A 23,077-nucleotide genomic window follows, 5' to 3' on the forward strand; every position below is an offset into this window, starting at 1 on the left:
ATTGTTTATCTGCGTGACGATCCTTCGCATATATATTATGTCGTAAACTCAATGATGATTAAAAATCCCTATTAATCCTCCTTGTAAACTAGATACTGTCGACAAAATACATACCTGTATTTTATGTTTATATTGCTTAGTTTCTCTCTAGAGTGTTCATCTACCAACTAATGATTTACAGGTGTTGAACCAGTCGGCAGCTGGGGAAACTCTTGATCGATCATTTATTGACGTATAAAGTCATCTGACAAAAAAAGTTTCAATTTTATTGCGCACTTGTTGTTCGGAATGTTATGGCGCATCTCTCTTCTGTGACATTCTTATGATTAGATTTTATGATTTACAGTTTTGTTCATTACCTTGAGGTTTTATCATTGTTTGAGAGCAAAGGAGCTAATGATTGTTTTTTTTTTTATCATGTTTGGTTGTTGTTGTTGTTGTTGTTATTCACACAAGTTTTCAGTGGTTGTTGTTGTAGTTGTTATGATTCAGACAAGTTTTCAGTGGTTGTTGTTGTAGTTGTTATGATTCACACAAGTTTTCAGTGGTTGTTGTTGTAGTTGTTATGATTCAGACAAGTTTTCAGTGGTTGTTGTTGTAGTTGTTATGATTCACACAAGTTTTCAGTGAACTCACTTATCACAGCTCCTGCATATCATCTCAAATCATCCCTCATTATTCACATCTTTACCTTATAACAACCCATTTTCCCCGGCCGCACGTATCTAAAATGAATTAGCATCATATGAAAGATCTCTTTAATACAAATGTACATTCTAATGCACCTGACAGGCTGTTCGTCCGATTCTGTTCCTTCGTCCATACTGTTATCTTCTCAGCTGCAATTTCTCATATTACTTAGCTCTCTTAATAAAGCCGTCTCTTTTTTATGCCATTTAAAAGCAATCGCCCTTTATCACAACGGTCCTACCTCGATGAAACCATTTTATATCTAATAGTAATCCTTTAATTCGGCTTTTATCTGAATCAGAACCCTTTTACATTTTAATTTCATTGCAACACCCTTACGGTTTGTTCTCCTTCTATCAACCTTCAAATCTAAGCCTCCACTTCAAGCAACATCCTTTCTTTTTATTTGCAACTTCGTTTCAAATCAACTTATTATTTGGGTTTATTTGTCTTCTTGAAGCATCGTATATTTTAAGGATGCCTTTATTTGAAGGGCCCCTTTTTATTATTGTGATTCTTATTGATTCAACCCTTCATTGTTTGGCTCTTGTAAGATATTGTCTTTCATGGAATAGTTTTTTTAGTTTCAAAGCAAACCTCTATATTATCATCTGATTCCTTAATCTCAATTCAACCCATATGATTAGACTTCTCTATTTCCAAACAGCTTCTAAAATTGAATACTTGTATATTTTCACTCATAAAATACCCCACAACAAAATAACCATTATTATTTTTTATACCATTGCAGCAGTGTATAAATCCTCTCTATTTCCAAAAGTAACCCTCTCCTCTAATCCTGCTCATCCACGTTTTGACATCCCTCATATGCTTTTCATTTCCATCCTTTATTAGCCTGCCGCTCTTCTATCTCTTAATCTTCTGAGTGTTCGTATTATATGATTTTATTCCAACTGCCACCATCCATTTGTTGCTTAAATGTCCTTCCATTGTCGAGTCGTGTTCTGACTGTTGATAGCTGACAGATCGTCTGTCTATTCAGTCTATCTATTCGCCGTCTGACTGCAGATACCTGGCAGATGATAGTCTGTCTATTCAGTCTGTCTATTCGCCGTCTGACTGCGGATACCTGGCAGATGATAGTCTGTCTATTCAATCTGTCTATTCGCCGTCTGACTGTGGATACCTGTCAGATGATAGTCTGTCTATTCAATCTGTCTATTCGCCGTCTGACGGCGGATACCTGGCAGATGATAGTCTGTCTATTCAGTCTATCGGTTCGCCGTCTGACTGCGGATACCTGTCAGATGATAGTCTGTCTATTCAATCTGTCTATTCGCCGTCTGACGGCGGATACCTGGCAGATGATAGTCTGTCTATTCAGTCTATCGGTTCGCCGTCTGACTGCGGATACCTGGCAGATGATCGTCTGTCTATTCAGTCTATCGGTTCGCCATCTGACTGCGGATACCTGGCAGATGATAGTCTGTCTATTCAATCTGTCTATTCGCCGTCTGACGGCGGATACCTGGAAGATGATAGTCTGTCTATTCAGTCTATCGGTTCGCTGTCTGACTGCTCATAACTGACAGATGATCGTCTGTCTAATCAGTCTATCGGTTCAACTGTGTATTTTTGCCCTAAATGACACATGTCTGACCAGACTTGGGGTACGGGGAAGTTGAGAAATGTTTGGGTCCTGGTTGAGACAAAAGATGTCTGTAGATTTTTTTTTTTTTTTTTTACACTTCTGCCCCTTTAGAGCAACTAACTATATTTTGTGCTTTCAATATTGCTTCAAGACGGATAGTTCTTGGTGGTACTTTGTTTATTTTCATGATTGTTTACTGTCAATTTTATTAAGAAATTTGAAATAATTTCAAAGTTGGATACCTGCCAACTCATGTAGTCAATAGTTTTAGCAAAATAGAAAAATAACGTGGGATTTAATAAGAAAAATACTAACTTTGAGGTAAAGGTGTTATAAAAATGCCCTGTTTGAACAATTTATTTTATTATACTGTTATTGCACAAATTAAGTTGTTTTTAACTAAATTAAAAACAGCAATTGAAACGTGTTACGATTACTATAAAAGAAATTTGACAGATTTTGACTTATAATCCATCTTGCAAATAGAACAGAAATGTTTTTTTATTTGTAGAAATTAATTTAACTAAGATACATGGTTTGTTTTATTACTTGTACCACTAAGAGAGAGAGAGAGAGAGAGAGAGAGAGAGAGAGAGAGAGAGAGATATGTATTGTAAAGCCTTTATTTGCAAATAAAAGGGCATAATGGTGTTGTGGGAATGGCTTTAGTAGATTACAGACAGAATACAGGGGAAGCTGATGCCATGAGTAAAGGGGTATTGTGTGAGAGAGGGGAGGGGAGATTTAATAGGGTGTGGATTGGTGTTGGGTGAAGGGGGTATCTTAGGGGAAGGGGCTCTGGGAGGGAGACTGGTCCCTCCCCCCTCCTCAACCTAGCCTCTCTGGTCTGGGGAGTGAAGAGTGAGTCTTCCCACATTCTGTGAGAAGCGAGCGTGGTAGGTGGATGCGTTCGCGGTTTGGATGTGAACCGTTTCTTCGTTTGTTGCTGTGTTTTCATCTTGTGATATTATATTTCTGAAGCTATTATTGGCAACTGATATTAAGTGAATCTTATATTTTTACGTTTTCTGAACAACAGGTTTCAGTGTTTGCCTTCTAAGCTGTGATTAGTGTTTGTACACTACGAAAAGAAGAAAATACAGTGTTTTCAAATTGCTTTTTTTGTTTGCATACTTTACGAAAGGAAATAATAAGTGATGCCTTTTGCAATCATTCTTGTAGACAAGCGCTCGTTTTGTGCTTTTGGGAATGTGCATTCTTTGGAATTCATTAAAAGACATAAGGGTTTTGCAATTCCCTTTTCCTGACGACAGTGTTACTTGGTAAGTTTTATGTATTTTCATTTCTTATTTTTTTTTCTCTGAAGAATTCATTGTCAGTTTATATCCCGGTATATATAATTTAGTATTTACTGCAACACCATTTTAAAGTGTACAAACTTCCTAACAATATGTTATCGATTTAGATTAATAATTTAAATGTCTTATATTTTGTTAATCTTTTTTAATAACTATTGTTATTCGTAAATGTTTATTTTAGTTTTATCTAGCTAAATTATTTCACAAATTTTTCTGAAACTATAATATTTGTTTGGTAATATTTTGTTTATTGCGACGCTTGGTACATTATTTATTGAACATGATAGAATATTTATAAAATATGATAGAATATTTATTGAACATGTTGATATCAGTTTAAAAGCTTATATAAAATTTATTAATCGATAGATAAGACTTATTTTTCATTAAAAATTAAAATGTTTTACAGTGTCATATAACATGAAACATGATATACTGAGAATTTGCCATTTTATAGTTGTGATTATTATTTGATAGAATTCTTGTAATCTGTAGGACTTTTCTAACTCATTTATATTTTATTTTTATTCTTTATGCATCGCCAGTCAAAAATTTGAAATTGGTTTAGATGTCCTGTTTTTTAATTGTATTTTTTATTAGTTTATGCGTTCGATTTATCTTGGGAAGTAAACAACTCTACGGATAATGTACATACCGGACGGGCACTTGGAAAAATTTTCTTTGCAGTGCAGGGAAAGATGAGGAAATACAATTGTGTACTTATTAGTTTTTTGACACAGACAAAATTAAGACTGATTTTATTTTTTACAATGTCTAGCGTAATCATTTTGATTTGCTTATTAATAGAAATATGGCATTGTCTTAAATGCTTATTTTAGAATTTTAAAAGTTTAAAGAATATATATATATATATATATATATATATATATATGTATATATATATATGTGTATTTATTCAGTATATATATACATTATATATTATATATAATTTTTTAACATCCGGTTCTCAATAATTTTTGAAGGATAATTTTGCCATTCCATCTCCCCTTTTCTGGTTCCCATTTACAGCTGGGTTGGCTGGTGGGTGGTAAGGCGGGAACGGACCACAGACCTTTTGTATGGCTGAGTGTTGTCCCAGTCAGTTATGTTGCCCACCTTCATTGCTGGTTGGGGCCACGAACTATATATATATATATATATATATATACATATATATATATAACCCATAGTTATTTAATAATTTCTTGATATAATAACATACCGGTATCTTACTTGTGCATTAAAATTACCAGGTAAGAGTAAAGGGCAAAGTAATTTGGTTAAAATTGTATATTAACAGATCTCTCCCTAAAAGAATACAAAAATCCATTTTATTTGTTTGCTGTGATACTCTAGTCAGAAGCCAATGTCGTTAGATTCCCCAACGAAAAGAATTCTGATTTAATACAAAAGAAATTGATAAGAAAAAATAACAAGTTTGATCATAATGAATTATAGTAATTTATAAAGGCCTTGATAGTTGATGTTCCACAAATTCTGTTATAATAACTGAACAGTAATTGTAAGTACGATATTATAAACCCTCTCCAAATACCTAATTATAAAGGTAGCTACTGTATATATATATATATATATATATATATATATATATATATATATATATATATATACATACACGAATTCAAATTTAAACAATTTATTGACAAAAAGGTCGTCAAAAGGAGCTGTTAGACTTGCTGGACAGCCCACTCTATCTTTAATTTACATAAATGAGTAAAGCTAAGTAAAAATGTAAAACTCAGTAATAATTTACATTAACCATAAAAATACATTTAGTTACAATCAGTTTTCACAAATGAAAACACCGACATACATGATTTCGAATGTACACAAACCTAATTTATTTTAAACTTACGTCGTAAGGTAAGGAGACAGCCGATATTATTATGGATAAAGTTTAATCAATTTATCACAGAGTGGCACAATTCCAAATTAAATACGGGAGCAAAGTTGTCCCTCTTTCCAAGTGAGATGCTTTTAATCTCGCAAACAGTCTTTGGTCTTTATTCAAGTTTTTCTTGAAGCATTGTTTTGTTGCTTGAAATTGAAATGCCATTTGTGATACAAGTATATTTTTATATGATTCTGCGGTATATTTATATAATTATTATGGAAAGGTGATGCAATTAAAAGCAGAGTTAATAACAGTTTTTAATTATCAGGGCATAATAGAATTTATCACGTCGTTCTGTTACCTGTGTAATTTTCTTCTAATTGTATTACTCTGAAAACTATTAAATAGAGTTTAAAGTCATTTACTGCAAATGTTATGGAGGGAAGACTCATCACTGCCCTTTGTAACATTTGTAATTATCTTCAGCTTTAGCGTGTATTAATAGCATTATTTGCAAAGAATTGCTGTAATTGAAAACTATTTTCATTGGTCATTGTAAAGATTGGCGAATGAATTTTGTGTTTAGGAAGTGTTCTTATGTGTTAACGTATACAGTCACAGCATGTACACAGAATTATGCAGTCGATGTGTGTGTACATTCTAGCACACTGCACTCATTTTCATATGGATATTTCTTTAGTGAAATAGTTCAAGGTTGAATCAAGATTAGAATATAAAGAAATATGTCACTTTTAATTTTGACATTGACGTGAATATGTAAACATGCACGATCGTATGCATACGTGATAGCACAACTGGTATTTTGAAATGTTTATTAAAACTGAACTGTCTAAAAAAGTAGCATCTCTTTATATGTATTTATTCATAATTTAAATTTTTGCAAGTCTTGTAAGATATTTGGGAAACCTTAATTTTTAATTAATAGATTTCCCTTGAATTGACTTTTGAATTGATTTTCAAATGTTATTTTAATAAATGTTAGGAGACAGATAAAACATAAATATTACAAGTGTTTCCTTTTTACTTATTTGTGCAGATGTTGCATATTATTACATGTGTTTCCTTTTCACTTATTTGTTCAGATGTTACAAAATATTACAAGTTTTTCCTTATTATTTGTTTGTGCAGATGTTACAGATTAATTTACAAGTATTTCCTTTTTCCTTGTTTGTGCAGGTATTACATAATATTACAAGTGTTTGTTTTGTTTGTGTAGATGTTAAGGAATATTTAAAGTTTTACCTTTTATTTGTTTGTGCAGATGTTACAGATTAATTTACTAGTGTTCCCCTTTTCCTTGTTTGCGCAGATGTTACGGAATTTTACTATTGTTTCCTTTTTCCTTGTTTGCGCAGATGTTACAGAATATTACAAGTGTTTCTTTTTTACTTGGTTGTGCATATGTTACATATTATGACAAGTTTCTTTTTTACTTGTTTGTGCAGATGTTACGGAATTTTACAAATGTTTCCCTTTTACTTATTTGTGCAGATGTTACAGAATATTACATGTGTTTCTTTTTTACTCATTACATGTTTCCTTTTTACTTATTACACGTGTTTCCTTTTTACTTATTACACGTGTTTCCTCTACTTATCACACGTGTTTTCTTTTTACTTATTACACGTGTTTCCTTTTTATACTTATTACCTGTTTCCTTTTTACTTATTACACGTGTTTCCTTTTTGTTTATTACCTGTTTCCTTTCTACTTATTACACGTGTTTCCTTTTTACTTATTTGTGCAGATGTTACAGAAGTTTCCTCCTCTTGTTTTTCCAGATATCCAGTCATGGTGGGAACTGCCGAGTATTGCACACTTCTGTTCACTCTTCAGAGCCGCCTTCGATCTTCTTGATTTTGATATTGAGGTAAATTATGGACAGTTTAGCCATTTCAGAATAGGAGAGTTATGTATTATAGTCTTTAAATTATTAATTTAGGAATGAAATCTATTTTAGAGCTGTAAAATAGTAAGTGATAAATAAAATCTATTTTAGAGTTAAAAGTAAACCTATTTTGGATATGGAAAGTATTAAGTGCTAAATAAAATCTTGAAGCTGTACAGTAATTTAGTAAGTGATAAATTGAGTCTTTGTTGTAGAGCAGTAAAGTAGTAATAGAAAAAAATCATTTTTAGAGCTTTAATGCTGTAAAGTAGTAAGTGAAAAACCAAAGCTATTTTAAAACTGTAAAGTAGTAAGTGTAAATTGAAATCTATTTTAGAGCTGGAAAGCAGTAATTAAAAAAATGATTTAAAGCTGTAAAGTAATAATTGAAAAACAAAATATTTTTTTTTTAGAGCTGTAAAGTAGTAAGTGAAAAATGAAATCTATTTTAGAGCTGTAAAGTACTAAGTGTTAAATAAGATATATTTTAGACCTGTAAAGTAATAAGCTTATTTGTTTAATATTGCAAGAACTTTTCCATAGGTTATTATACCTTATGAAATGAAGTACATGTATGACTGTAATTATTTAGATATCAGTGATTAAAATCCTATTGACCAACATGTCAAGTCATTAACACCTCATTGAGTTTTATAGATGGCGAATACAAGTATTCCTAGAAATATAAATTTCTCATATTGCCTAAAGTGAATGCATTAATACTAGACATTATTCTGCTCTCACACTGTTTTGCATTTCATTTTCATTTTTGTAGCCAAGTGGCTATAGAATATGCTATTTTAACTGGAGGATGAATCGGATGTAGCTCGTTTCAAAACCTTTTGGTATTCAAAATACAGTAATTTATGTTATTTCGTTATTTTTAAATGCAATTTTCAATCCTGTTGCTTGTTTTTCTAGTCCAAAATATACCAGTATTCTGAAATTACAGTTTTCCATCAACTTGCTCTTATTGGCATACAGTGGGTTTTGAAGCATCATTATGAGCCATCAGCAAATTCACATTTCAATGAAAATATAACCAATTTTATTACAATTAAGCGTCAAAATAAAAGAATGAAATATCTAAAAAGTAGATGCTAGTTTTATGGACTTCAATGAGAGATTTTCAATTATAATGCTTCGGGGTTTTCAACTATTATTGTCCACCAGTTCATCTTTAGGATGATGCGTTGAATCAAGGTCTTTGAAGATTAATGAGTTGTGAATGTGTCATGTTTTGTACTATAATGCAAAATGTTAAATAAAGCTGTCATTTATTTTTATTGTTATGGAGTAGATTAACAAAATTTATATAGTTTAAGACCATTGGTAAAGGTTTTCCAGATGTAATTTTATTTTACCATTTAATTTTCCCATGTAATAGTAGTTGCTAGTTTTGTTTCAGCCACAATTGATTGTAGGAAGGTTTTGGTTGTCAGAGTATTGCAAATAGCTTTGAAATTTGATATATTATTATTACTCTGATGAATTATTAGTCAATAACATCTTACATTCACTCTCTAGAATAGTTTATTAAAAGGACTTTAGTGACCTTTGTTTCCCTTGACATAAACAGAAATTTATTGTTCAGTACAGTATCCATATTATGCCTTGGTAATGCCCTCATTTCATATGGTTAATTTCTTAACAGGAATTGGAAGAAGCTTTGCTGACTGATGGCTTAGAAGACACAGGAAGTCCACTTCTAGTTGAATTGGCAGTGCGATTGGTGCAAGGCTGTCTCCCAGGGAAAACAGTCAATGCTACCAATTACCAAAGTTACTTGAGAAAACTTTTCAAACATAAATGTCAGGTAAGGTGGTATTTTCTTTGGAATGTTATTAGTGGTATATGGGGACATTTGTCTTACAGTGTGCTTGCCTTTTTAAGTTTATATGTTTGTGCTTTATTTGAATACAAAATGTAATTTGTGTAAACTAGGGGATTTTTAGTAAATGGAAGCTAGAAGTTACTATTTTCCTCTGATCATTGCAGTGTTGTTTCTCACTTCAATTTTCATAAGGTAAAACATGTCTGAAGACAGCACAAGATTTTACAGTTAAATTCAGTAAAGAAACATGCACTCTGAAAATTACACATTCGAAGTAAAAATTTTCAAATACTGTACTCGAGAAGATTTATCACACAAGATTCATGAGTTGAGTATGGATTGACTTTCTATTTTAATGCATGATGTTGTAGAAACATGTAATGACCAGAGGCTTGAAAATGGGCTGGCATTTCACAGATTGAGATGGTTGGGAAGGGGGGTGGAGCACTTAGACAAAAAAGTTCTAGATATGTATGATTAAAGTCACTAAGAATGAATAGAAAATCATGCAGCAGTGGTGCAGTTGAACACCTGTAGCAAGTGGAAATTTGACGGAGTACCATGTACAGAACTCATTTCTTGTTTAAATCTATTAGTTGAGCATTTGAGGTAAATTGATAATGAACAAATATAATGTGGAATTGAAAATAGGAGAGTTATCGAAGAGCCTCTTGATACAGCTTATTTATTGCTGTTTTTGTTATTGCGATATTGTTTAGTAATTGAATAAACTTGAAAGTGTCATTCTTATTAGATTATTTTGGAGCCAGAGCACATTAGATGATTAATTTATTTGTATGTTTATTTTTTAGGAGGATCCAAGTCGAGAAAATTTGTTTGCTGAAGGCGATATCAGATGGCTTCCACTCCGAAGGAAAGTAGAAATCCTTCATGCACTGTGTGACTTCAGACTAGAAGCTGAAGATGTACTTGATCTCTTAAAAGTAAGTAGCGGGGTGTGTCATTATGATTTTTATTACAATATTAAGTTAATTTAGAAAAGTGGTTCTTTTTATGATATGTTATCTTGTTAGAAAATATAATAGGATGCCAGTATGCTTTCCACAATTACGATATGCTCAGTTATGTCTGCATTATTAGATCCTGCTTTTATTGCAATGTTTGAAGGTAATTTTTGATGACTTGTTAATACCAATTTTGAAATTATAATTAGAAGTTGATTTCATTTATTCTAGGTGTTGCCTATGAAAATTATAAAAGAATAGTGAATAAATTGTTCTTTTCTGATCTTAATGCTTAATAGATAAGTTTTTACCTTTTGTTCCTTTGCTTATACAAATTCATCTTTTAGAATAGGGAATGTTTCAGCAGAGCTGGTATGGCCGTTGAATTTATTAACAAGGTACTTAACAATAGGTGATGAGTGCAGGAGAGTAACCCTGCCCACTTTTTTGTCAAAGACTTCTCTTCTCTCTTCAGCTGTAATGTGTATGGATATACTGTTGAGACCTATACAAAGAAATAAATAATTTTCTCTTTTTGTCATAGAAGTGACTAGTTGATTGTTGGATTCAGTACAGATGTGAAGCCACAAATGCAGGGGAAAGGGTGGATGCAGGAAGGGATCCCTGCTCAAGCTTTGCTGCCTGTAGGGCTCTTGATTGTTGGCAATCATCTTTGTGCGCAGATTGTGTCTTCTCGTTCAGTGGTAGGCTTATTATTTTGATAAGAAGAGAAAGCTAAGTCTTCTCCATTGTCATCCTAAGGTGATGCTGAGGAGACTACTGTATATAGATACTCGTCGACTTACGATCTATGCGACTGATTGGCTTTGCAACCATGACCACAACTGATATATGTCTGGTGATGTGTGCTGTTACAACACTCTTCAAAACGAGAAATTTAGTCAAGTTGCCCTTTAGAGCTTAATGTTAAAAAGTGCAAGTCAAAACGTAACAATCAGCATATAAGTTAGGCATTTAATAATGTAAAGTATTAACAACTGCCAAATAACACAAATCAAGACAAAATTTAGTTACAAATCTTTAAGATACAGCATATTGTACTATTCTCAGTCAGTTGCATCGAGATAGGTGTTACTACTCTGTGAAATTGCGTGCACTTCATGGCTGGAAACTATCTAGAATCTCCAAGCAAATGGCTCTTCGCAAGAGACTGCCCACGAGATGTGTAGATACCTGTGATGATTCTCTAATGCTGTCTACCAGGGAAAGTGGGCCAATTTTTGCAGTGGGTGTCATAGAAGGGGTCCTCCTCCAGTTAGGGCATATGTAACACAGATCATGGAGATCCTCGTCTGCTTCGGCTCTCTGTTGCAGCTGTAAAAGGCTACCGCTCAGTCTTGAGCTCATTCTTTTGACTGAATGGCATGGACCTCTCTTCTTTGTCTGAATTATCTATGCTCGTAAAAAGGCTCGAGCAGTCTTGCCCACCTGGGGACGGGACTTCAGGCCCCTGGAATGGGACATGACGTGTGTTCTCAAGTATCATACAAGTACCCTGTATGAGCCTCTGAGAAGATCATCAGACAAAGATCTGGCTCTCAAGACTTGTCTTTTTTGCTAGCCTTAGCATCGGCAAATAAAAAAGGCGAATTGCACGAAAGTAGTTTTCCTTTAGTTTTGTGCATGACTTCGTAGCCAAAATGCCAGAGCCCATCGACATGCGACTCCAGGTTTGAGACAGTCTCTATCCTCTCTCTAAGTGAATCATTGGGTGGTAGTCAAGGGGAGATGCTTTTTAGTTTGGTGAGGTGTCTGCTGAGCTATCTGAAGAGGTCTTGATATCTTAGACCTGAGCATCAATGACTCTTCCTCAGCACTGGCAGAACCAAGAAAAAAGTCCCTAAGAACACTTTCCTTTTCTGACTGTGAAATGATCAGTAAAGTAAAAGCCCTGACTATACCAGCTCGGACAAGAGCTCACAAAGTCAGGGATATTGGTCCCACCTTGGCTTTCAGGAACAATCTTACTGTAGGATAGGTGGTAAATGCAGGAGTTTGAATGTGCTAAACAACCTTAAGGGAGTACAGTATGCTTGTAAGTCCTTGGACACTTTTGTTATTGTCCATGTGGTGGCTATTCAAATAGTTGTGTATGCACCCCAGCTTGTACCTGGTAACGTGTCAGCGTAGCAGATAAAAGGTAAAGCGACTGGCTTTTCTGCTGGTGCTTTCTGTCCCCTCTCTTAGGGATGAAGTGGTTTTACCGTTACACATTATATTTGACATTGAGGGGGGTAAATTATACTTCTGAGCACTATTCTTATTAGACTAGACCTGCTGGAACTAGTTCTCCATCCACCCTTAATTGGGGAGTGATGGTATTTCATTCCAGACCACTTCTCAAGATGAAGGATCCCTACATTAACCTTGAACCAGGTGCATACCAAGTACAGGCCAGGACTTTTCAACCTACTCCCTATGATGGGCAGACATGATGTTACTAGATTCTTCTCTCTTACTCTCCTACAAGACTAGGGAGATTGACATATTTCAGGGAAGAAAATTAATTAACCAGTTCTGATATAGGGGCCTTCCTCCCACCAGTAAGTGAATCTTCCTATTTTGAAGGAAGAAAAGTTTGTATACACGTAGGGACAAATATAAAATTATAAAAGTTATTTCTATATTTCCTTATTGTATTAACCTGACTCCGTCAAAGTAAATCTTCACACCTCTCAGTCCTGAGCAGAAGGTAGATAGAGAAGTCTGAGAGAGGAGAGAGTGTATGGTTACTTGCCCTTGCCCACCACTGGTTGATCACTTGTTAACAAATTCAGCAACTGTTACAGCTCTGCTAAGGATATGATTTATTTTAAAGGACTCCAGTTTTATTACTAGAAAATATACAAATGCTTTGAAAATTTGTTATAGTATTTTTCAGTGCAGTATTAAAGTCGCTTGTAAGGGAAACGATTTGAAACTTGTGCCACAGGTTGATGTTGCATATACCATTTACCATTTCATAACTTTGTTTTTGGTCTAGGTTTCTGGTATAAAATTTTGATTTAAATATTACAGAATTTAGAGTCGGACAGCCTTCGTGTCGAACCACTTGGGTATGACGACAATGGCTCTACCTATTGGTATTTTTATGGCACCCGCCTATATAGGGAAGACCACTCACCTTACCACCCGCATAGGCGAAAACCAAAGGATAAAGACAAAGAAAAAGAAGACAAAAGAAAAAAGAAACGAAAAAAAAAGGGTTTCAAAGTGTCTGAAAGTGATGAAGAACCGGAAGTTACATCACCTGCTATCTGGCAGGTAAGGAAGCCTTATTTTGAAAATATTTATCAGACTTAATATTTAAAATCTTTTGACACTTGCTTCATTATTAAGAGGGTTCAAGTTGGAATCTATGGCGAAGAATGTACAGTACTGAACATAGTTGCTCTGATAAAACCTATTGCACTTAGACTACTGAAGCTGGAAATGTAGTGCGTGGTAGTTATTTGGGTGTAGTGGCCCATAGCCAAGGTAGAGAAGGGTGTGGGATGATAACATTTTTCAAATACTAGCTGAGAATTGGTTGGGTAAACGTGGAATTGCTCTCTTTAAGGGGAAAAGAAAAGCACACGGTATGGGGAAATTAAGTATATGTGTAGCTAGTATTTTTCTCTTACCTACATGTGATTTTTGCAGTTGAATTTAAGCTTTCTTAGACAGATGTTTAACAGTACAGTATTGTGCATCACAGAAACTCATAATTGTATGAATACTGTTTATTTATTAAGATATGTTATTGTTTATTTATTAAGAGATGCTATTGTTTTTTATTTAGAAATATCTTTTATCATTAGAACTTACAAACCTTGTTGGGACTCTAGTTGAAAAAGTACTTCAATCCCAGTACCTGTAGGTGTAGTTCCTTTGTCCTATTTATAAACTTATGTTTTATGTTTTTGTAGGTCCAGTGTTTCTCTGAAGAAGACTGGAATATTCTTGCTGAGAAATTTGAAGATTGCTCGTCCAAATTGGAACGCAGTTTATTACAGACCCTGCGTGAAGATTTCCTCCCAGAGATCCCACGTCTCTTCCAGGAGAAAGAGAAGGTAACTTGCATTTCCAAGTTTAAGAATATCTGCATTTACTTTGTACTAGTGAATTTTCTTTTTCTTTTTTGTATAATAGGTAGTTTTTTAGACTATATCTTTAGGTGAGATTATAGATAATAGTAATGCATATGCATTCCCTTCAGTTTAAAAAAAAAGTAGTGCTTTGCCTTCATGAGCCTGAGAACACATAATTTTTGGTTATGGCTGGACCAGAAAATCTGCATTCAGCATACTAATGGGCTTGCATTTTGCCCTTTATTTAATGTAATTAGTGTTATGATTTTTATTACCTTTGTATGTGTATAATTATTTCATAAAGGATGTGACTTAGCTTCCCATTGCTCGATAGTCTTTGGGCTCCCAATCTATCTTCGCATACATCTCTGCATGTTACGCCAATTTAGAAACTTTGATACCAAATTTTATAACCTGTCGAAATTCTGGTCATGTCATTTGCAGTCATGTAAATTGTCAACCATGGAAATTTTGATGACTGCAGATGAAACCATTCTTATAAAATGCTCAACTAAATTTAACTCGTCCATTTGATTTTTTTTGGTTTTTTAATATAATGCTATAAAGTATATATAAGTATTCTGCTTCAAGTTGAATATGCAACCAGCACATACCTAAAAAAAATGAATTAGTGTGGTGAAAAGAATACTATTGCTATGACCATAAGTATTCTTAGTATGAATTGCCACAGGTGCTTTGTGACCCCCTGGGATTAACAAGGGTTAATATTTTTGTTCAAATTAAGTTCACCAGATCACTGTTTCATTTCTAGATTGCCATAGGGCGGGACCAAAGGATTTGTTCGGAAATGAGGGATGGTTATGGGAGCATGACAGAGGTAAAGTTGCTCATCTAGGAGTTAAAATGGTTTTGTTGTTTACCCTACATTCTGCAAGTATACTTAATAATTTTTTATAGTGTTTTGAGTTCAAAGGAGCTTCCGCTGGTACGTACCATGTAAAATGGAAGATATTGTATGAATTAATAATTGTGTGTTTTATCCACTCACTTTTTTATACATAACACGCTCCAATGTTCACCCCACATTTAGGAACAAATTCTTTAGGTTAACCATTATGAAAGTAGAAATTTGGCACTGATATGGTTGAACTATTATGCAATTACGATAATGTAGCTATTATTTTTATCATTTACTTTGTAAATTAATGGGAAAATATCTTGTTGTAAAGTTGAATTTTTTTTTTTTTTTGCAGCATTTCTGTGTGTTTTCTATTTTTTATGTATAGTAATAAATAGCATATCTGCGCTAATAGTTCTAATGATGTTTGAGATCAGGGAAAGTAACCGTCGTTCAATTAGTTCATTGTACATGTTGCATAAGATTTTTCATAACTGACCATCCTTTACATTCAGATCTCCCTGGACAATTCTATCCTGTTCGTAATACTAGGCAGGCAGTTAATTCTAATAGCCAGGCCTTCTCCATCATGAGGCTCAATACTACGCAGTACTCTAGAAGTTTTATTCCAGCTCTTACCAAGTTGTGGAATGATCTTCCTAATCGGGTAGTTGAATCAGTAGAACTTCAAAATTTCAAAGTTGGAGCAAATGCTTTTTTGTTGACCAGGCGGACATGGGTCTTTTTAAAGTTTATTTATGACATATTTGTTTTTGATGTTGTTAATAGTTTATATATGATATGTCTGTTTTGACGTTGTTACTTTTTTTAGAATGATTTATTGTTAATTTGTTCTCTTCATTTATTTATTTCCTTGTTTCCTTTCCACACTGGGCTATTTTTCCCTGTTGGAGCCCCTGGGCTTATAGCATCTTTCTTTTCTAACTAGGGTTGTACCTTGGATAGTAATTATAATAATAGTAATAATAATGGCTACCCTAAGTTACCTAAAAAAATTTGTCCTAGCAGTGTCTGGGTTATTCAAGCATTCTCTATAAAGTTAATGCTATTGCATGGAATCCCAAGAAATAAGAAGTATTATTGTGAGTCTATAGACCAGTTACATTTTCAGAGAATTTGTAAAGCATTTTAATTGCACAGTGATATGTGTCTGTAATCGTTAACCTCAGACTAACATATTTTCATCTGTTATATTGTTTTAACACTAATGATAGCACGTATTGCTTCTTACACCAATGATATATGATTGTAGTCTTCTTTGAGTGGACAATGTCAAATAGGGTTGTCTTCAGGACACCATAGTGTGTTATGACCTGAGATCTAAACCAGCCTTAATTCAGCCCATCAAATATTTCCATCTTGATGGCCAAAGGAAAACTACTTTTTTGCAATTTAAGAGGTATTGCCATCGTATCAAAAACATCATTCTATGCAAAGCAAAAAGAAACCACAATGAATGCTAAAAGTTGGACCATGATACGTTTGTAGAAATAAAATGACACTTGGTGGAAAAAACTGGAATGATTACCCCTTCATTACTCTCAATCCCCTCTCACCATTAAATAATCCCATCACTTGCAACATTCTCCTTGAGCCAATCAGTCTATGGATGGTATTTGGCTACTTGCGTGGCTGAGTAGTGGTATTTTTTACTTTTGCTCACATCTAGGTCCAGATCTACTCAAGTTCTGTTTTAATTCACTTTTTTCTTCAAATTGGATATGGAAGAGTACTGGTTCGAACTCATAATTGTCATTATGTGTTAGCTCTGATATCTGAGATTTTTTATTGCGTGATATCCATTTGTTTTTCATGCTCCTATGATAGCTCATTTTTTTAATATTTTTTCTTGAAGATTGCATCTTGTAATTTGGGCCTTACACAGTAAAGAAAAGGTCCTTTGTTTTATGATGATTGGTATTTTATGTGTTCAATTTTACTAAGCTTTGAGGTCAGGCACATTTTGACTGTCCCAAGGTAGTGTTGTTCACAGTAGTTGCACCTTGATGGTTGAAACATTCCAGGAGTTGAAATTACTGTTGTTTACTGTGATGTTATTTGATGAGTAAAATGTTAGCTATTTTTATGCTTGAAATATGATTAATTTTTGGGGCTTGTTTAGTCTTACTATTTTTAACTATCATTTTCAATTTCTTATTGATCATAAAGTGGGATGAATTATTTAAAAAAAAATTATTCTGAATATCAATGTAGTTGGGAAAAATTTTAAGTCCAGGTATATGTTTATTCATGACATATGACATTATTTATGGCTTCACACTTCACCCACTGCTACCTCTTTGGTAAGTATCTGAGTACAGTATACCCTTTTTCAAAAGTGGGTTGCCCCGCAAATTTTCCATAAACTTTACAAGGAAAAAGATAGTGTTGGAAAATATCCCTTGAAAAAGGGGACAAGTTGAAATCTTCACGGGAAATTCATGGCCATGAAAATTTCCTTTGAAAAATGTAGTGTTGAAACCATCTTAGGAAAATAGCTAGTTGAAACATTCTTTGTGACAAGGGATGGGTTGAAGACTTCCCCAAAGAAAGTAGAGTTAATAACATCACTTTGAAAAAGGAGAAGGGCTTCTTTGTCTTTAATAGCTGTTTCCTAACAGCACTGTTCACCTTTTCTGAATATCTTTCTTCTTCTCCATATCATTTCTCATATCTTTTTTATCTAAACTTTAGCCTTCCCTGTCTCTTCTCTGTGTCTACTTCTATGATCATGAACCATGTACAAACATGGTCGACTTCTCTTTTCATAATATAGCCAAACCCCTATGAGTCTTCTTTATCTACCTTTTCTTTGATTCCAGTACGCTGACTGTTTCGTCAATAAGATAATTTCTGATACTACCTCTTCTTGTGACTTGCACAACCATTTTGACATTCTCATCTCTGCCACTTCCAGTTTTTTTTTCTTGAGCCTTCTTCATCATTCATATATTGGACCTGTAAACCATTGCTGACCTTACTACACTTTTACAAGGACTTCCTTCTACCTTCACATTTACCCTCTCGTCCCAGAGGATTCCCAATTACCTTTAATTCATCCAGGCACACTGTTTTCTGTGGTTAAATTCTTAGTTTTTATCACCATCTTCTGTTTCACTTGATATTAGTTATTTAAAGGATCTAACCCTCTTGATGTAATACAAACCCAATTTTACTCTACTGTCTTCCTTCTCCTCCATAGATATTCTATCTATGTCTTACTAATTTTAAGGCCTCAATCTTAAAGTTGTCATCAACTCAAAAATAATGTAATTAAAAACAGCACTCCAGGGGACCCTTTTGTATCTTAATGAATTACTGTGTTTTTTAAATAATTTGCTGTTTTTCACCTTGTTCTTGCTCTTTTGGCTTGTTGGTAATCTTTAATCTTTTATATACCTCTGCCTAAGAAAGTTTTACATCTTCACAGATACAAAGGAAGCGAATGATGGAATTTGCACCAAGAAGGTCATCAGGTAGGGTACAAAAATTGAAAGAAAAGAAGGAAGAGGAGGAGAAGAAGATGGCCATAGAAATAGTAGAGCAAGAAAAGAGAAGACAGTTAGAAGAAGATAAAAAGAAGAAAAGAAAAGAAGAGGAATCTATGCTGGGTGAAAAATTAGAAAGGTAAGAATGTGGATTGCTGGCAAGGTTTTTTTTTGCTCTCCCCCATTGTTTTTATTTCTGTCACGTTGCTCTTAAATGGAAATCAAATTTGTGTCCCGTTACTACAATAAGTCCCCACAATAAGATAATTTGGCTTTTGGACTTCCAGAGATAAGAACCTTTGTGTGAATAAAGAAAATATTTGTATTTTCTATTAAAATATTTTATGCAGAAATAGATGTTGGAATTCATGATGCATAAATAGAATAGCTCACTAATGTTATAAAAATCAAGACTGAAAACTATGGAGATTAAGCAGTTAAGGGTTATGAGCTGGATGCCCAAGATAGTCATGTTGGACTTGAAAACTTTTTGACTTGAGAATCCACTCTTGGAATGCATCTCAGCCAAATGTAGGGGACTTACTATATTCTTTTATTGTTTTGATAGGTCTTTTCGAAGTTATTAATCTGTTGTCAACAATTCCTTCCAGTTCTCCTGTTTTTCATTATATTTCTTCAGGTTTGAGTCAACTCATGGACTTGTCAGATTACGTAATTATGTTGTAGGTTATAGTACAATAATGATCAGCATAGTTGAAATTTCATTATAAAGAATTTAACATTTTTTTGTAAACTATTTTTGGCCTTGAAACATTTTGTAATGCATAAGAGAACATGAATCAATGGTATTCAGTATTGTACAATTCTTTAACAATTTAAAAAGTAAAAGAAACTGTAATTTATAGATGAACAAAATAGTAAAATCATTAGAAATAGTTGAGTTTTTGGACTTCAATGAAAATTAATACAGTATATGAGAACATTGACCGAGTTAACTCTTGTGACGTCACAAGAAAGCATATAGGTTTTCCACACTGCAAATATGAATAGAGATTTTAGTATTTCATGGATTTATAATAAGTTTACTTGTAATTGGTTTTAGATTATAAAATACTTTTTAGTCAATATTAGTTCTTTATATATTTATGTAATGCAGGAAGGTATGAAAAGTTTATTTCTTTTGCAAGCTCCCTTTATCTTGTGATATATTTTATCAAGGATTTTGATAAAATACCGGATTCCAGAACTCCTTACTCTGTAGTCAATAACTTTTTTCACATATCTTTATGTATTCAGTACAAAAGTAATTCAATGAACTGAAATCCTTTTTAAAATCTATATCAACTCTTTTACTCTTTACTGTATTAATAAAGTCAGTTTTTCAATATTAATCTTACCCGATAATCATGTAGCTGTCAACTCCGTTGCCCGACAGAATTCTACGGAAGGGATACGCCAGCGATCACTATACAAGAAGGGGGTGTACTCACCAGCGCCACCTGTGGCCAGGTACTGCAGTACTTCTTGTTGACACCACCTCAATTTTTCCTCTGTCGTGCTTCCGGCAAGACCTACATGGATACGCTTATAATTTTGGAGTCTTGTTCACGGTTTTTGGTGAAGTATTGCTCTAAGATTTCAGCTTTCGCTATACAGGAAACTTGTCTCTTAGCTTAGATAGCTTTTAGATTGATTTGATTAATGGTTAACGATATTTTGCTTTAATTGGAATCCCCCTTGACTGTTCTTTGATTCAAGATGTCCGACCTTTCTCAAGCTCCTCCCCAAAGACGATGTAGGACTTGTATTAGGCGTATTCCGAAGGCCTCGGTTGATCCTCACACTGTTTGTTCCGACTGTAGGGGAAAATCCTGTCAGTTGGAAGATCGATGTGAGGAATGCGCCGGACTTTCGGAACTTGATTTTGTTCGATTCCTCAAGTATACCACTAAGTTAGAGAGAGAGAGAGTTAGGAGGAGTTCGGCTCGCTCTTCGCTTTATTCCTCACCCCATGATCCTCAACCTTTTCCTCCCCCTGTAGTGGCTACCCCCGATCCTACTATTTGTGCTCAGCCTGATATGTCTGATGTTTTACGTGCCATTCAGGCTTTAGGTGATAAAGTGGAGTCGGTAGTGAGTGACCACAAGTTCCTCTTGGCAGACGTCAAGGAACTTGAAGTGAAAAGTGCAGTGGGAAGTGGTAGTGCCAGTGCTGTGCCGAGTGCTAGTGTCAGTGTCAGTGTTGTGCGTGAGGGTACTTCTGTGCGTGCCAGTCGTCCTCCCAGTCCGGGACCTCTTGCAAGCTCCCAAGCCCAGGGGAGAAGCAATGTCGAAGGGCAAAAGGGTTCGGCAGGCCTTGATCGGCGCACAGCAGTATCCTCGGTGGTTGCGGGCGTATCTTCCAGAGATCGTCACTTCCACTCTCAGACGATTGAGCCCTTATTTTACTCGTCTGCAGAAGAATTTTCGGGGAGAAAACGCTGGACTCAGGTCTCAAGACCTCTTAAGCGTAAAGTCCAGACCGCACGAGTTCTACAGCCCGGATGTAGTCATTGGGCTAGCTCTGACTCGCCGCAGTCATCAGGTGACTGCACGCCTCCTAAGAGAGGTAAGGCGATGCCTCAACAGACCTCAACTTCTGTTAAGGCTCTGCCTCAACAGACCTCAACGTCTGTTGATCCCAAGATGGCTTTGCTGCAGTCTATGCAGTCGCAGCTTGCGGTATTGATGCGTGAGTTTCAGGCAGAGAAGGTTACACCTCCTCCTGCGAGCGCTCCTCCTCCTCTACGCAGTCCAGTCTGCCAGACGTACGAAGTTGAGGTTCCTCAAGCTACCTCCATGAGTGAGCTACCGCGTTGGGAGTTGCCAGATACCAGCGTTGTGCAGCAACCTCCACCTTCCTTTAGGCAGGAACCTCTTACCACGCGGCAACCTCCTCAACAATGGGGACAGGAGTCTTATGCCTTACAACCTCCTCTACCTTTGAGGCAAGAGTTTCTTGCAGTAAGACCATCCTCGAGGCAGCAACCTCTTGAGGTACGACAGCTGATACCTCCACTTTCCTCGAGGCGAGAACCTCAACTCTCGAGGCAAGCACCTCAAGAACCTCAACTCGTGAGACAGGAGCCTCTTTCTGCGCAGCCGCCACCTCAACTCTCGCAGCACCCACCTCAAGAACCTCAACTCGTGAGACAGGAACCTCTTACTACGCAGCCACCTCAACCCTTGAAGCAAGCGCAGCTCTTGAGACATGAACCTCATGCAATGAGTCAGCCACCTCAACGCATGCATCTACCTCTTTCTCCTCAGCTTGAGCAGTCTTTGCAGCCTGAACCTCAGGTTTTACTACAGTCGCCTCTCACCACGCTTGCTCCCCAGACTCCCGCAGAGCCTCCTTCTTCCCAGCCTCATGACTTTGTCATTACCAGCCCTCATCCTCTTCAACAGAGACTTGAGGATGAATCCACAAGTGTATATGCACCCGCTTGTCAGGATTCTGCCGTTCAGCATACCGCTGTAACTTTACCTCTCGCTTCTCAACCCTCAGGTGATGAGGTTTCTGAGGAGGAAGCTGCGCACCTGGATGATCCCTCTTCTGACGTGGAGGAACCCAAGTCGTTACCACCCTCCATTGACTTTCGCAAGGTCCTGGCTCTTTTCAGAGAAGTTTACCCGGATCACTTTGTTTCTGCTACCCCTCGCTCTCCTCCATCAGAGTTTTCTCTAGGCATGCAACCTGTTAAGTCTGCCTACACTAAGCTCGTCTTCGCTAGATCTTCTAAGAGAGCTTTGAGAATGTTAGGGGATTGGTTGCAGTCCAAGCAGCAACTAGGGAAGACGTCATTCATGTTTCCACCTACTAAGCTCACTTCTAAGGCGGGCGTATGGTATGCCACAGGAGAGGAACCAGGCTTGGGAATCCCTGCCTCTGCCCAGGCTTACTTCTCAAGTTTGGTTGACTCTCCACGAAGGTCGGCTATGAGGCGCTCTAAGGTCTGCTGGACCTTTTCTGACTTAGACCACTTCTTAAAGGGAGTCTTTCGCGCCTTTGAGATTTTTAATTTTCTCGACTGGTGCCTGGGGGCCTTGAGCAAGAAGACTGCCCCATCTGACAAGGACTCGGCCATGCTTATAATGTCCTGTATGGATAAAGCAATTCGCGATGGTTCCGGCGAACTTGCCTCCATGTTTGTTTCGGGAGTACTCAAGAAAAGGGAACAACTTTGCACCTTCCTTTCCACTGGTATCACCTCTTGTCAAAGGTCTCAGTTACTTTTTGCTCCGCTTTCTAAGTTCCTGTTTCCTGAGGACCTTATCAAGGAATTGTCTGCAGCTCTTATTCAGAAGGACACTCATGACCTTGTGGCCTCTTCAGCACGTAAGGCTAAGGTTGCTCCTTCGGTTCCTAGAACTTACCGCACCCCAGTGGCCGATACTCCTGCTACAAGATTTATTCCGCCCTTTCGTGGCAGA

General features: G+C 35.8%; 1 protein-coding gene across 3 annotated transcripts in view; it reads left to right on the plus strand.

Moving 5' to 3' along the window:
- The window catches only part of LOC137640186 (uncharacterized), a 150,094-nt gene that overhangs the window by 84,594 nt on the left and 42,423 nt on the right, over positions 1-23,077 (plus strand). For 2 of the 3 annotated variants that reach the window (XM_068372714.1, XM_068372716.1), the window contains exons 2-8: positions 7,279-7,367; positions 9,040-9,201; positions 10,032-10,163; positions 13,224-13,469; positions 14,114-14,257; positions 15,048-15,113; positions 18,586-18,782. In XM_068372714.1, coding sequence (XP_068228815.1) covers positions 7,279-7,367; positions 9,040-9,201; positions 10,032-10,163; positions 13,224-13,469; positions 14,114-14,257; positions 15,048-15,113; positions 18,586-18,782 — 1,036 coding nt within the window. The remainder of the gene's footprint in view (positions 1-7,278; positions 7,368-9,039; positions 9,202-10,031; positions 10,164-13,223; positions 13,470-14,113; positions 14,258-15,047; positions 15,114-18,585; positions 18,783-23,077) is intronic. The other variant, XM_068372715.1, reaches the window with a different exon arrangement.

The sequence above is a fragment of the Palaemon carinicauda genome, chromosome 4 (genome assembly GCF_036898095.1).
Source record: "Palaemon carinicauda isolate YSFRI2023 chromosome 4, ASM3689809v2, whole genome shotgun sequence".
In the NCBI taxonomy this organism is placed as follows: Eukaryota; Metazoa; Arthropoda; class Malacostraca; order Decapoda; family Palaemonidae; genus Palaemon; species Palaemon carinicauda.